This window comes from Diaphorina citri, unplaced genomic scaffold (assembly GCF_000475195.1).
Source record: "Diaphorina citri unplaced genomic scaffold, Diaci psyllid genome assembly version 1.1 scaffold319, whole genome shotgun sequence".
Taxonomy (NCBI): Eukaryota; Metazoa; Arthropoda; class Insecta; order Hemiptera; family Psyllidae; genus Diaphorina; species Diaphorina citri.
This window is the reverse complement of record NW_007377754.1, coordinates 165,821-182,552: the sequence shown is the minus strand read 5'-3', so window position 1 is coordinate 182,552 and position 16,732 is coordinate 165,821. Positions and strand designations below refer to the sequence as shown.

Genomic DNA, 16,732 nt, shown 5'->3' with positions numbered 1-16,732 from the left:
CACTAGGCTTGCACGCAGGAGGTCCGGGTTCGATAATTTCCATTCTGTCAATAACTTGACGAAGGTATAACTCAGTGAAAAAAAAACTCAGCTTTATTTCTATTTATCTATTTGTTTATTTTCGTCAACATGTTTCCTACATTGTCATTGTCGCGTTGTCTTCGGATTGACACACATGAGCTCATTTCCCCTTAGGGCCGTTTATAGGGAGTCCACCCGGGAAAATAAAGTACGACTGCCAGCCTACTTAGCTTGGAGGGGAGCGTGTCTACCTTGTAAGCGTTAGCTATCGATTCCGCCCGGGCAGATTTTATCCCCAACAAATGAGGTTCGTTCTCGAAACGACTGGCTTTTTCCCATCTTCCTTATCTGTTCGCTTTTGGGACGATAAGACCTTAGCAGTCACAGTTCCCTTTATCAACTTACGTACACAGCCAGTGGCCACGCATACCTAAGTCGGTATTTGGCCACGCATACCTAAGTCGGTATTTGGCCACGCATACCTCAGTCGGTATTTGGCCTCCCTCTATCAAACCTCTTGAAAGAGGCCTATTGTTGGAACTAGCCCAGAGGTCCGATTATCCCGTGACCTCCCCTGTTTTTCCTACCGTACAAACCCCATGCTTCAGTGACTTCTGTATGTTGACATTGGTATCTACTTCCACACTCTTCATAGCTGAGATCATTAGAACTCAATCTAGAGTTGAGAGTTCATAGCTACTCGTAACGCGTATGTTCGCTGACATAGGAACACAGGATATGACCGAACGGCAGACTTTGGATGTTTTGGAAGGTCTTGGCTTGGAGCAACAGGTTTGGGACGGGAAGACTCAGGTCTTCCTCGTCTGACTGAGGGACTGAGTAGCTGTAAGCCAGCCTTGTGTGCTTGAAGGGTAACTCGTCTGTCTCTCTTGTAAGCGCTAAGTCACAGGTGCAATTCTCACCCAGAGCGGATTTTGTCCTGAACAGCCAAGGATCGTTCTCGGAACGGCCCCACTCAAGCTGGCTAAGGTCTTCTGAAATTGAAAACACTCGTAGAAATCGCCTACCTAATAGAATGTATAGGTACGTAGTAATTTCCGAACCTCTTATTCAAAAATGGAGTTGAAGATGTTAGGACCTCATAAACTACCCTAATCTGAAAACCGGACAATTTGCTTTTCTATGTAAGATTTTATTTGTGTTGAGTGTTGTTGTGAGCGCCACAGGACGATTCAGGTCTACCCCGTGAAAATCAAGGGACTAAACGGAGCTGTATCCCAGGCTAGTTAGCTTGAAAGGTAACTCGTCTCCCTTGTCCCCCTTGTAAGCGCTCTGTCTCTCTTATAAGCGCTAAGTCACAGGTGCAATTCTCACCCAGAGCATCCATCAGCACGGAGGTCTACGAAAAACCCATTAGGAAACGTTTAAAATTTAGAAGATCAAGGATATTATTCAGATAAAAAATCAGACTTAAATACGTGTTTTGACACTAAAAACTGACCATCGAAAATTTGACCCGATTACATTACTTTCCTTCCTATAGGATAAGGAAAGTAAAAATGGAGTTGAAGATGTTAGGACCTCATAAACTACCCTAATCTGAAAACCGGACAATTCGGTTCGCAGAAACCTTCCATCAGCACGGAGGTCTACGAAAAACCCATTAGGAAACGTTTAAAATTTAGAAGATCAAGGATATTATTCAGATAAAAAATCAGACCTTAATGTACCTACCTCGTCTCATGAAAAAGCTTACTTTTAAGAACCTACCTAAATTACCTACCTACTCAACACAAGAGCATTCAAATTGACATTGAAAATTTGATACCATCGTGGTTTTTACGAGGAGAGAAGATTACTCAATCTCAATCTTCTCTCCTCAAAAATAAAAAAAAAGTGTCATAAATTAGTTTCAAGACTTCAAATCGTCGCCAAACCGAAAATCAGTAAATCCCCAAAGAATAGGAGTAGGAGCGGCTGGTAGCGGCCTCGCCTGCACTTCTCCACAACCTGAGAAAGAAGGGAAGGGCCTTGTAAGTTCAAGTTTGTAAAGACTTAAGGGAAGAGGCAACAATGATGCTTTTGGTGCAGCAGAATAAAGAGTACTAACAAAATATAGACTTAAGAAGATTACCAAGAAAGAAAGAAAAAAAAATCGAAGACCAACTACTCGGAATTGAAAAAATAAAATGCTGAACGTACCTGTTCCCAGCGCGGCCCAACTTCTCTCACGGTGGCATCATCGAAGTAAATCCAAACTTTAAGTTTGGTATGGAAGAAGAACGTCGAGTAGTGTTTGCCATAATAGGTGACCACCCCCACTAGCTGATGTAAAGGCGTCGAGGCAGCGGCGTTATCACAACCGTGGAAAACGTCCGACAGATTTTCAAAAATCCCCCCGGACGCCGGACAAACATGTAAAAACCCGGACATGTCCGGGAAAACCCGGACGTCTGGAAACCCTACTTGTAAGTTCAAGTTTGTAAAGACTTAAGGGAAGGGGCAACAATGATGCTTTTGGTGCAGCAGAATAAAGAGTACTGACAAAATATAGACTTAAGAGGATTATCCAGAAAGAAAGAAAAAAATTGTCTATTACCCAGAAAGTTAAAAAAAAAAAAAAAATCAAAGACCAATTACTCGGAATTGAAAAAATAAAATACTGAACGTACCTGTTCCCAGCGCGGCCCAACTTCTCTCACGGTGGCATCATCGAAGTAAATCCAAACTTTGAGTTTGGTATGGAAGAAGAACGTCGAGTAGTGTTTGCCATAATAGGTGACCACCCCCACTAACTGATGTAAAGGCGTCGAGGCAGCGGCGTTATCACAACCGTGGAAAACGTCCGACAAGCGTAGGGACGTCCGAAGCGTTCCTAGAACGGCCATGATGTGTTCTAGAGACGGCCGGTCCGAATCCCACACAACACCGACGCTGACAATTTCCGGCCGATTCATGAGTGTCCTTCGGATTTGAATTTTGGCGCCACAGGCGCTTGGGCAGTCGCGAATGTCACCCATGCCACCGGCTTTCTTCAACAGTTGGCCGAACAGGTCGGGGTGGGATGGGGTAGTACTTTGACGGGCTTGAGCGGTCAGGGCTGAGGCGGACACGTAGTGCACCATCTGTGGAATGGGAAAGAAACATTGTGATGAATTACAATTACAGGTTACAAATCAACCCCAGAATGGTGACCTACCCAATTTCTGGTGCTAAAAGGTCCTACTTTAGATTCTTTAAAAACAAATACCGCACACATTTTGAGACTCATTTCTTGTGGAATGGGAAAGAAACATTGTGATGAATTACAATTACAGGTTACAAATCAACCCCAGAATGGTGACCTACCCAATTTCTGGTGCTATAAGGTCCTACTTTAGATTCTTTAAAAACAAATACCGCACACATTTTGAGATTCATTTCTTAAAAAAAAAAAAAATGATATTCAATTCATCATTTAAACTGGACAACCAAAGTAAGTCTGCGTTCAGAAAAAACCACTGTCCATTTTAGGGCAAACTTTCAAACAAGTCATCACAGTAAGTAGGTGCCCATGAAGGTACGGTCCGACCACAATATAAATCAAAGCTTAATTTTATTGTTGCTAATTTCCAGACCAAAGATGAGGATACTTTTACTTTAAACAAAAACAACAATAAACTCTCATGTTATGGAGTAGAAAATCAATTTGTTTCAGTGGTTTTTGCTGGACTACTGTCTCTTCAGTCTTCAAATATATCTACGTGGGCAGTGTGAATAAAATAAAATATCTAGATTCTAGATAGATAATATTATCTAAATCATTCCAAAATCAATTTGTTTCAGTGGTTTTTGCTGGACTACTGTCTCTTCAGTCTTCAAATATATCTACGTGGGCAGTGTGAATAAAATAAAATAAAATATCTAGATTCTAGATAGGTAGATAATATTATGTAAATCATTCCAAAATAAATATATTTTCCGTAATTTGTAAAGGGATTTCAAAACCTATGATTTGGCATTTTCGGCGAAAGGGATTTCAAAACCTATGATTTGGCATTTTTGGCGTTCATTACTGTTCTTATCTTTTTTCGACAAGAAATAAACTTCTAACTGGGTGAAACCACCAAGTTTTATAAGTTTTTTATGACTCATGAGATGAAATTTGATGATCCCAATTTGGCCACCTATGCTCCCATAAGTTTTTTATGACTCATGAGATGAAATTTGATGATCCCAATTTGGCCACCTATGCTCCGAAATGATGACTGGTCCAATGAATTTATGAGGGCCCCTGTTTGAGTCATTTGACATTTGGTCCGTCTAGTCACCAAACTTCAAAGAATTTTATTGCCAAAACAATAGGTGGGATAAACCTGAAGAGAATTATCTCTGCTTCCTAACCATTTCAGATTCAAATTAGGTGGTGTCAAAAAAATTGGTAGACAAACAACAAAAAATAATATTCATAATGATTTTATTCAAACTAAAGTTGGAGTAGGGTGATATACAATAATTTGTGACTATACCTATTTTGAAGGCGCCAATAACTTTGGTACTGCTAGTCTTACAGAATACAGAATTTTTGGTTCCTATAGTGTTTTGCCTAGAAGAGATTGACAAGAAACGACCCCATAAAATAGGAAAAGGCTAGGAAGAAGAGCAAACTCAACATTCTCGAACCATTTACGCATCAACCTGTCAATTAGAAAACCCGGGTGACAGTCATTCCGTTCTATCATCATTTATTGACTTTTATGGTGTTGGCTAAAGTCCCAAACCTGGTTCTCCAAGCCAAGACCTTCCAAGACATCCAAGGTCTGCAGTTCGGTCATATCCTGTGTCAGCAAAACATACGAGTTACGAGTAGCTATGAACTCTCAACTCTATATTTAGTTGATTTGTTATTTAAGGATACACGGGTTTTTATTGCCTTCTGAAGCACGTGCCATTGTGTGTTGGTGTTTGTTTGTTTTCGTGTTTTGTTTCCTATCAGGATGATCAGGACATTGGAATTTCAAAATAGAAAATACCTAATCGTGCAATAAAAATCCATGAATATGTTTGTTTGAAAAAATGTTTCAATTCGTTACATATCACCGATATGGCATTAATAGCGTCTTGAAAGTCCCTAGAGTACCCAGACGTTCAAATGCCTCTTGGCCCAAAAAGTCTATGGATAGAAAAGAAAGACAAGATTTGTTTGCAAAATAGAGACGGACAAAAGTACCTACTTCCGTCGCCTAGGGTTCAAATCAGAGTGGAGCGGAAAGCATAACGCATAGAGCTTTTAGATCTCGGTTCCATAGTCACTCAAGCATGGGTTTGTACGGTAGGAAAAACAGGGGCGTTCACAGGATAATCGGACCTCTGGGCTAGCTCCAACAATAGGCCTTTTTCAAGAGGTTTCATAGAGGGAGGCCAAATACCGACTGAGGTATGCGTGGCCACGTACTGTGTACGTAAGTTGATAGAGGGAACTGTGACTGCTAAGGTCTTATCATCCCGAAAGCGTACAGATAAGGAAGATTGGGCAGGAAAAGCCAGCCGTTCCGAGAACGAACCTCAGCCACGTACTGTGTACGTAAGTTGATAAAGGGAACTGTGACTGCTAAGGTCTTATCATCCCGAAAGCGAACAGATAAGGAAGATTGGAAAAGGGAACTGTGACTGCTAAGGTCTTATCATCCCGAAAGCAAACAGATAAGGAAGATTGGACAGGAAAAGCCAGCCGTTCCGAGAACGAACCTCGTTTGTTGGGGATAAAATCTGCCCGGGCGGAATCGATACCTAAAGCTTACAAGGTAGACACGCTCCCCTCCAAGCTAAGTAGGCTGGCAGTCGTATTTTATTTTCCCGGATGGACTCCCTATAAATGGCCCTCAGGGAAAATGAGCTCATGTGTGTCAATCCGAAGACAACGCGACAATGACAATGTAGGAAACATGTTGACGAAAATAAACAAATAGATAAATAGAAATAAAGTTGAGTTTTTTCACTGAGTCATACCTTCGTCAAGTTATTGACAGAATGGAAATTATCGAACCCGGACCTCCTGCGTGCAAGCCTAGTGTGATACCCACTCGGCCACGGAGGAAATTTTAAGCATTTCTATTGCAATCAGCGTGTTTCGAACTTCCTTTATCAGCGAAGAAAAAAAAAAGTGGTTGAGCCCCATTATAACCGAAGCTTGTCTGCATTTTCTTAGAACCATGCTTGTCCTTGAAGGTCAGGTATTAATAAGTCCCTAATTGGTGTCAACATTGTCAACGAATATGGAAACATTGTAGTATTGCTGCAAGGAAAAAGAAAGGAAAAACTTTTTCCTCTAGAAATGTAGACCGGTTTAAGGGTTTCAAAGAAGGAAAGGTTCAAAGAGACAAAAGATCATAGGTATTTGATCGAAACTTTTGTTGACGGTCTGTAAAGGGTCTCTCAATTTTCTTTGTTGATATTTCTAGCCTCGATGGATTCAATTTTTAAACTTCCATCACAATCATCTTGAATGCTTGGACCTCCATCGATATCTAAATCTTTTTCCTCTTCAAAATTGTCGTAGGTGTGACAAGTTTCATTGTCGATCTTGAATGCTTGGACCTCCATCGATATCTAAATCTTTTTCATCTTCAAAATTGTCGTAGGTGTGACAAGTTTCATTGTCATTTTTTAGATGTAGACGAAAAATTCCCAAATCCAAATTTTCCCCCCAAAAAAAAAAAAAAAAAAAAAAAAAAAATGTCATAAATTAGTTTCAAGACTTCAGATCGTCGCCAAACGAAAAATCAGTAAATCCCCCCCAAAGACACACCTGGGGTTTTATCAGTATTGTGTAATTTTCTACTGATCGTGCGTCAGACGCCATTATGTAAACTCATGTACTTATTTTATTTAACATTATACATATATTATTATGTAAACTGGTTCGAGGAATTACTGATAAAGTGACTAACTGGCTAACTAGTCGCCGGTAATGCCCTCCATGTATGGGGACTAGTGACTTATGACTCTTATGAAGTAGTCCAGGTACCATCAACAATATGGAAAAAGTTTAGATAAAAGCTCTCAACTACTCTGAATCTGAAATTGTTATAGCTGTTATAGACGACTAATCGAAAGTTATAGAGGACTATCTACTCTGAAGTTATGTTGGCGACTCTGGTCTATCGTTTTAATAGTAAGCTTTTAGTCATCGACACAAAGAGTTAAAACTGTTAAGAGTAGATTAATGTGGATCAATACGAGCGAAAACCAGTTCCCAACTTCTGACCTCGTAAAATAAAGCATTAGCTTTGGACCTACAAAGGACAAAATTCATCAAATTTACTATTCAATAATAACTAGTTGAAATTAAGGTGGGTTTATAAAATTAAGCCATCTCCAAAGTCTGTTCTCATAAAGTAAACATAAACAAGTAGGTATTCAAATTTAAATTTTCAAGCAAGGACCTTCTGAGGAGTAAATTCATCAAACTTCTCTCTTCAATATCCATCAACTTTTGATTCTGATCACTAATTGAATTATTAGGGAGGTATCAGAGTTTGATGCCCCTTATATTAGGTAACTAATAGAATAATAATCAATCTATCAGAGGGTATAATATACCTACGCACTGGCAGGTATATTTTATTACATAATTAACGTAAAATGGTAGATTTAGGATCTCGAATAAATTAGCATAGAGCTACCAGAAGTACCAGACCAATAATGCCTTCCATGGAAGCTCTTATGGTCTTGACTGACAAATAATAGGTACGACAGTTTTTCTGCGCTTGAAATTTAAACGGAGGCTCAGTGCCAGTCGATCGTGGAACAGGCCACGATATAGTTATTTAAGATATCTTTTTCTTCCAACTTACCAACCTCTTTAACATTATGGAGTCCCATGACACAGTGGGTATCTCTGTTACAAATCTCCGGATATCTCGAAATCCTACGGTTTGTCAGATCGGGGATCGAGCTCAATATATTTTCTGTCTACCCACGAGAATTGAACCGAGTACCCTACGAGTTTTTTTTTCATGATGGTTATCAGTTCTCTATGTCTCCATGGTACTTCTTATTTGGTAACTAGGTATTGGGTATCGTCAGAGACCCTATCCTGTCTTCCTTCTCTCTTCGATTTCGGGACGATAAGACCATAGCAGTTACAGTTCCCTCTGTCAAATCTCTTTTAAAAAAAATAATAATAACTATAGTTGAAATTAAGGTGGGTTTATAAAATCAAGCCATCTCCAAAGTCTGTTCTCATAAAGTAAACATAAACAAGTAGGTATACCTATTCAAATTTAAATTTTCAAGCAAGGACCTTCTGAGGAGTAAATTCATCAACTCTTCAATATCCATCAACTTTTGATTCTGATCACTAATTGAATTATTAGGGAGGTATCGGAGTTTGATACCCCCAATATTAGGTACCTAATAAAATAATAATCAATTCATCAGATTAAGGTATAATATACCTACGCACTGGTAGGTATATTTTATTCAATAATTACCTAACGTAAAATGGTAGATTTAGGATCTCAAATAAATTAGCATAGAGCTACCAGAAGTACCAGACCAATGAAATCCTAGGTAAATACGAAGGTGTATCTCTCCAGTTAACTAGAAGATAACCAACTCCATATCTACAAGTTCGAGCGATAGGAGGTTTTATTTCTTCCAACTTCCAATGTTAATAATCCTTGTAAGTAACCATACATACTAAACCAGATAACAAAGAATATTATATAAATTCACTCTGGTCTTTCAGTTTTGTACCCAATAAATTGGTAGGAATATAGAGACTTCATTTTTTTTTTATTATTATCAAAAGTTGCTGCGAATCTTCATTCTGCAATTTTGACTGAACTTTGCGAAGCATAAAACATCATCATGGTGATAGGAAGCAATCTCTTCAGTCTCAAGGACATCCATGAAGGAAGAAAGAGGAGAAGGAGGAGGAGAAGAGAAAGAAGGAGTATAAGAATAAGGAGGAAGGGGAGAAGAAGAAGGAGGAGAAGGAGAATTGGATTGAATTAATAATTTTATATTACTGATGAAATAACTTCTTTAAAGTGTGTTGACCGGCCGTCGACTAAGTGTGGACACACCTTTAAAGATGGATTTTCCTTCTCTGATGTTCTTGTTGTAGCTCAGCTACAAAGAGCTACTCTTTTGATTTGGAATAAATAAATATAAGGTAACTAGGTATGTATTAGGTAAGTTCAATCATTCTCTCACGGTGTCCATGACTCCGATCATCAAAATATATTCTGGATGGACTTTTGACACTGAAGAGCTTTGAGGAAGAAAAAGGAAAACAGACACGAGCTGACTCCGATCATCAAAATATATTCTGGATGGACTTTTGACACTGAAGAGCTTTGAGGAAGAAAAAGGAAAACAGACACGAGCTTTTTTCTCTCAAAGTTTTCTCTGCAGATTTGTTTGGAGAAAGAAATTGAAATCGCTGCCGGAGACACCAGAACAAATGGGAAGACAGGGGAGGCGAGGGTGTAGAAAGAGGAAAAATTGGAGGGGAAGAAAGAGGAGGAGGAGGAGGAGAAAGAAAAGAATAAAGAGTGGGAGAAACAGGAAGAGGAGGAGAAGGAAGGAGAAAGAGAATGAAGAAGAGGAGTAGGAGGAACAAATGGGAAGAGAGGGGAGGCGAAGAAGAAAGAAGGGGAGTGGGAGGAACAAAGAGAAGGAGGAGAAAAAAGAAGAGGAGCAGGAGAAGAGGAGCGGAAGAAAAGAGAAGAGAGGTGAGCAGTTGGAGAAGAAGGAGGGAAAAGAAGAGGACGAGGAAGAGTAGGAGGAGGAAGAAGGGAGAGAATGAAATGGAAGAGTAGGAGGTAAGAGAAAGAAAAGAAGGAGAAGGAAAAAGAGGAAGAGGAAAATAAATAAGAAGAGGAGGGCTAGAAGAATAAGAGTAGGGGAAACAGCAAGAGGAGGAGAAGGAAGGTGTAGAGAAAGAAGGGAGAGAACGAAGAGGAGGAGTAGGAGAAAGAACAGTAGGGGGAGGAAAAAGAGGAAGAGTGGGAGAAAAAAGAAGAGGAGGGCTCGGAGAAGAGGAGAAGAACATGAACAACAAGAAGATGAAAAGGGGAGGGGATGAAAAGGAGGGGAAGTTGACGGAATGAGAGCGAGAAAGAATTACAGGAATGATTTAAGTACATTTTCATACACAACTGTGAACCATATCATCTGTTCCTGTTATCCTGTTCCTAGCTTGACGCTTTGTTTTTCTCATCCTGTGTGAACTTGAAGGAAATGAGAACGAGTGCCTGTGAAACTTGAGTTGAGTTTGTTCTTAATACGGATGACAGCAGATTCCAATTCCAGTGTAAAATCCTAGAGTGATATTGTGTAGATACAATGATACAATTGATACGCTTCCCAACAATGGTACATAATAATATTATGTACTTATTGTTAATTTTTAAATTTGATTCAGCACTTCCCCAAATCGAAAACCTTAAACATAACATTGAAATTTTGAGCTTCTGCTAGCAGAAACCGACTATGAACATTATCGCTATGAATTTGATTATGAAGCGTGCTAGATATGCTAAACCTGTCTATTGACGCTTGTACCTCTCTTAGCTTACTCGATTATAATTATTATCGATTAATAAATTAATTGATAAAATAGATTGCATGCTTCAGAAATCCTTGGGGCGAATTTAAAACACGATAAAAAAAGCTCAATGAGTCAGTCTTATGTACCTAAATTAATTATTACTAAAACGGCAATACATGTAATTTTAATGCTCTTTTAACTAATATTATTATTATTATTTTAATTACCTACTTACCTATACTTATCTACCTATATCAATATATTTAAATTACTTGATTATTAGGTGTCTATAGACGGTCATTCCGATCTATTTACATTACTTTAATTACTATTTACCTACCCCATAATAACTAGTGTCGGCTCATACCTACCTACATAGTATCTACAACATACGAAAATAAATTATTTCTACCCTTGGAAAATATTATTACTTAGAAACATAGGTAGGTAGCTACTTTTTGAGAAAAAAAGTTATATAATAAAAATATTTGCAGCAACTGGCATGCGCCAATCAGTATGAGGAAAGTCCTTGGGACGGTAAACCCAAGGTATGCCATCAAGATTAAGCCAGACAGATAAGTATGAAAGAAATTATGTAAGTTCTGGTCAAGGTGGGCATTGAAATTGAATATCACTTAAGTAAAATAGTATTGAAATTGAATTTTGGTGGAAAAAAAACTACACAGCCTCGTGCTTATAGGTATATCCATGATAGGTACTGAATAACAAAAAATAATAATTATGTGTACGTATGTATGTATGTGACCTCTACCATCCTCCCTAGCTATTCGTATTTGCAAAATAGTTTTTATTACACCTTACAAAAATCTGGTGTGAACATCACACGACTTTCCTTATCCTATTGCGCATGCATGATGCTTATTTGAGTGTTCTTTTACCCTAACTTTAACAATATCTCTAACCGTTTTGTCGCTATAGCTGAAAACCGCCAAAAAACGGTCGTAATCTGTCCAAAAGCGGTCAAAATACCGCCAACCGCAGCAAATATCTTAACCAAACGTTTCGTGTCGCATCCTTGTCACATTTGTGAACTACATATTATGTAAGTTCTGGTCAAGGTGGGCATTGAAATTGAATATCACTTAAGTAAAATAGTATTGAAATTGAATTTTGGTGGAAAAAAAACTGCACAGCCTCGTGCTTATAGGTATCCTATCCATTTGTATTCGTACCTATATTATCCTAATGCGTGAAATAAACGAAAAAGCTACAATAAAACACAATACAAAATACAATTTTTTATTTGAAAACATAAATTTTATTGTCACATAAAATGGTGTGTTTTGGCACTAAAAACTGACCATCGAAAATTTGACCCGATTACATTACTTTCCTTCCTATAGGATAAGGAAAGTAAAAAGCAGAAAAAAGTATCCATTTGTATTCGTACCTATATTATCCTAATGCGTGAAATAAACGAAAAAGCTACAATAAAACACAATACAAAATACAATTTTTTTATTTGAAAACATAAATTTTATTGTCACATAAAATGGCAATGTAGAATGTACAATACCATTAGCATGGTTTGCTCTGGTAGCAGATGACATTACAAGGATATTACTCATTTGTTTATTTCTTCATGATTATTATAACTTCAGTAATATCAAATTAACGTAGTAATTTCCGAACCTCTTATTCAAAAATGGAGTTGACGATGTTAGGACCTCATAAACTACCCTAATCTGAAAACCGGACAATTCGGCAGGTAACATGCATAAGAAAGCAAGATAAACCTGAACTCCTGAACAGACCAGGAAAGAAACAGAACGAAAGAAACAGAATGAGAGAGGGAGAGGGATAGAGAGAGTTAGAGAAAGAGGGAGGGAGAGAGAGGATGGAGAGCGAGAGGGGGAGGGAGAGAGAGAGCCTTGTAAAACAAATAGCCAGATTAGCTAGCTTGCGGGTCGTTACGAGATATAAATAGATGTAAGCTATAAATTTCCGTTAAAAATCTAGTATCCTTTTGACTTTCTTTCGATCTCTCTCTCTTTCTCTCCCTCCCTTCCCCTCTCTCCCTCCCTTCCTTTAGTCCTATTTCTTTGTCCATTCTTCTCTGTCTCGTTATCTTTCTTTCTCTCCTTTTCCCTCCCTCTACCCCCTCTCTCTCTCTCTCTCTCCCTCCGTTTCCCTCTCCCTTCCTCCCTCTCTTCGTCTAGTCCTATTCCCTTCTCTTTCTTATTATCTATCTTTCCCTCTTGTAGGTCTCGATAGGCTAAATCCTTAGACTAATGATACTGATAAAAGAGCCTTTGTTGGGTATTTTGTATCTTGTATCATTTGCTTTTAGAAGGGAAAGAAATGGCCCAATAGGTAGGTATTTATTTTATATTGTATATCTTTATTCCTTCTGGCTTATTCCTCCAACTTCAAGTTGAGTGTAGCTAGCCAGCAGTGGTAGCACGTTGAATACACTAGTTCCCAGTGGTTCACTGAAGTTAAGCAACGTTGGGCTTGGTATCCGAATGGGTGACCACCATGGGCCATCGCGCCCTCCATCAGCTTTTCTCGGCCCCACTCAGGCTAAGAGATGTGTGTGTAGGCGGGTAGCTGGTTGCTAAATGGAGAGTAAACCCTTGTCACTAACAACCTTATTACAGTCACGTTAAGTGGTTCTTATACCTCAGAAAGGTAAAACCCCGTAGAGAGACCAGGACCGTATACCTACCTCGGTGGTGTAGTGGTCAAGGCGCTCACCTGGTAAACAGGAGGGCGTGGGTTCAATCCCAGCCGAGGTATGGAATTTTATCCTCAATATAATTTGAGAATTTGACCACAATAATAGTAGTAGCCTACTGCTGGAGTAAAGGGACTTTTGGACAAAAGTACCTACTTCTGTCGCCTAGGGCTCAAATCAGAGTGGAGCGGAAAGCATAACGCATAGAGCTTTTAGATCTCGGTTCCAAGTCGTCGCTTTATTCTATCGTCACTTCCCACTACCTGCTCTTATGCGTATGCTCCAAGCTCTACACAGTTTTGAGCCTAATGCTGTTTAACTACTCCATTTCTTACCTGTGTAAACGGCAAGGGTTCGGACGTGGCCCCGCAGGCCCCGCACACACTCTGCTCCACGAGCGTCATGGCAAACTTCTCGTGCGGGATGCAATGCTTGGCCCCGCACATATCTTCAGCCTCTTCGGACGCAATGTGGTAGTGAATCCGCAGCAGCATGTTCTCGAAGCACTCCGCAGCATCGTCCATGAAGCCCAGTTGGAAGCGTTGCTGATCGAAAAAAGCCTCGGCGAGCGCCCGCCGCAAAGCGTCAGGTGGGAGGGCGGACTCATGACTGGATTGTAGCTGGGAGAAGAGTTCCTGAAACAGAAGAAGAAGAAGAAGAGGGGATGTGTTAGAAGTTAGAAAATGTGGGTTTATGGGGTGGCAAGTTAGATAATCTAGTTATCTACAGTATAAAGAAGGATTCTAAGGAGGTATAATAACAGAGAAAGAACAAATTAGAATTAATTACTGGAGGTAATGTTCTCAGGAATAGGGAAATGAAATGGTCCTCTCGTTCGGGAACCAAACTATTGCGTATCCCCCATTGTTTGGTTTAGGGCATTAAGGGATTCCTCCTTTTCTCAAGGACCAATTTTAAAGTCACGGCTCGTTTTACTAGTCAATAGATAATAGATTACCTACTCGTAAAGAACTAAAACAATGGCCGAACCAATCCATGCTAATCTAGAAAACATACGAACGTATGCTACGTTACCTACTGGTTATCTATGCGTTATTTTTGCTACATGCGTTCTTTCTGCTTCAGTTCATCTCTTCAAGTTTCAAATTTTCCAACCACTAATCGGTTTCATGGTCACGACTTTTACAAAATTGAACCAAGTATATGTTTATAAATCGTAGACAGATACCTACTATGTTTTTCTTAGAACTCGCCATGTATGAGCATAAAGTTTGACTCATCAATAGGCTACCTACTGGCACTAACAGATAGGTACACCTCTTTTCATTACTGTTCTTATCTTTTTTCGACAAGAAATAAACTTCTAACTGGGTAGGTAGGTATCAAAGATGGTGAAACCACCAAATTTTCTAAGTTTTTTATGACTCATGAGATGAAATTTGATGATCCCAATTTGGCCACCTATGCTCCGAAATGATGACTGGTCCAATGAATTTAATGAGGGCCCCTGTTTGAGTCATTTGACATTTGGTCCGTCTAGTCACCAAACTTCAAAGAATTTTATTGCCAAAACAATAGGTGGGATAAACCTGAAGAGAATTATCTCTGCTTCCTAACCATTTCAGATACAAATTAGGTGGTGTCGAAAAATTGGTAGACAAACAACAAAAAATAATATTCATAATGATTTTATTCAAATTAAAGTTGGAGGAGGGTGATATACAATAATTTGTGACTATACCTATTTTGAAGGCGCCAATAACTTTGGTACTGCTAGTCTTACAGAATGCAGATTTTTTGGTTCCTATAGTGTTTTGCCTAGAAGAGATTGACAAGAAACGACCCCATAAAATAGGAAAAGGCTAGGAAGAAGAGCAAACTCAACATTCTCGAACCATTTACGCATCAACCTGTCAATTAGAAAACCCGGGTGACAGTCATTCCGTTCTATCATCATTTATTGACTTTTATAACCAACTTCCTGTGCCTCAATCCCTTGCTATTCTGGGGTTGGACAGGTGCGGCCACCTAACATGGCACTATAACATGACCCCCCTGTCATGATGGGTTAATTGTGACCCACAACACAAGCCCAGTGGCATTCCTATGACCTTTGTCAGAGGTATGTTGATGACCCTACCTTTCTAATTAACAGAGAGCTATTCAGAGCTAAGTATAATAAAAATACCTAATGACATAATTATTAAGGTATTTTAGTATTTAGTTGATTTGTTATTTAAGGATACACGGGTTTTTATTGCCTTCTGAAGCACGTGCCATTGATGTGTGTTGGTGTTTGTTTGTTTTCAGGCTTTGTTTACTATCAGGATGATCAGGACATTGGAATTTTAAAATAGAAAATACCTAATCGTGCAATAAAGATCCATGAATATGTTTGTTTGAAATGTTTCAATTCCGATACCGATAATGGCGTCTTGAAAAAGTCCCTAGACGTTCAAAAGCCTCATGGCCCAAAAAGTCTATGGATAGAAAAGGACAAGATTTATTTATATTTAGTTGATTTGTTATTTAAGGATACACGGGTTTTTATTGCCTTCTGAAGCACGTGCCATTGTGTGTTGGTGTTTGTTTGTTTTCAGGCTTTGTTTACTATCAGGATGATCAGGACATTGGAATTTTAAAATAGGAAATACCTAATCGTGCAATAAAGATCCATGAATATGTTTGTTTGAAATGTTTCAATTCGTTACTTTACCGATAATGGCGTCTTGAAAAAGTCCCTAGACGTTCAAAAGCCTCTTGAACCTGACACTTTATATCCCTCATGCCATCGGGAAGGGCAATCTTCGTTGTACTACGACTGTAACATTCTCTTCTCATACTCTTTCGGCAATGATTCGATATTCGTTCCTATTAATTTTATCAGTCCTTTGTTTTTACCCAGACTGTGGAAAATTACATGGGTTTCATTAAGTAACAGGCGCTTGGTAAATCTCCAATTTGTTCTAACTTTGCTACCAATATTATCAGCAACCAAAGAGAGCATGAACACTATCAACAGCGAAAGTACGAAAGGCATCGGCAAAAGACATTGACATCAAAACTATCAACAGCGCAAAAGGACCCATATACCTAACCAGAAGTTTTGTCCAAGAGGTAGCATTAAAAGGTCCTTTTTCGCTTTCTCCATATCATCCAAGGAAGGCAGATAGGGCCTTTTAAAAAGCTAGCAACTTTCTCATTTCCATCGTCAACTGACATTCCTCTGCAAACTTGAAAAGGAGACCTAAGATTTCAAGAAGGATGGATAGATAAATATGATAGCATTAAACAATATTTCAAAGTAATTTACCTACATTATGTTCGCGGATTTGGCGATTATGTTCGCGGATTTCGCGATTTTGTTCGCGGATTTCGCGATTATGTTCGCGAATTTGGCGATTATGTTCGCGGATTTCGCGATTATGTTCGCGGATTTTGCGATTATGTTCGCAGATTTCGCGATTATGTTCGCGGATTTCGCGATTACGTTCGCGGATTTCGCGATTATGTTCGCGGATTTCGCGATTATGGTCGCGGATTTGGCGATT

At 39.1% G+C, this 16,732-nt stretch overlaps 1 protein-coding gene across 1 annotated transcript in view; it reads right to left on the bottom strand.

The window, feature by feature from the left end:
- Positions 1-2,599: 2,599 nt before the first annotated feature.
- LOC103507519 (inactive ubiquitin carboxyl-terminal hydrolase 54-like) overlaps positions 2,600-16,732 on the bottom strand; it is a 16,603-nt gene continuing 2,470 nt past the window's right edge. The window contains exons 2-3 of the mRNA XM_026822345.1: positions 13,556-13,855; positions 2,600-3,107 (exon numbers count right to left, since the gene is read on the bottom strand). Coding sequence (XP_026678146.1) covers positions 2,619-3,107; positions 13,556-13,855 — 789 coding nt within the window. The 3' untranslated portion in view covers positions 2,600-2,618. The remainder of the gene's footprint in view (positions 3,108-13,555; positions 13,856-16,732) is intronic.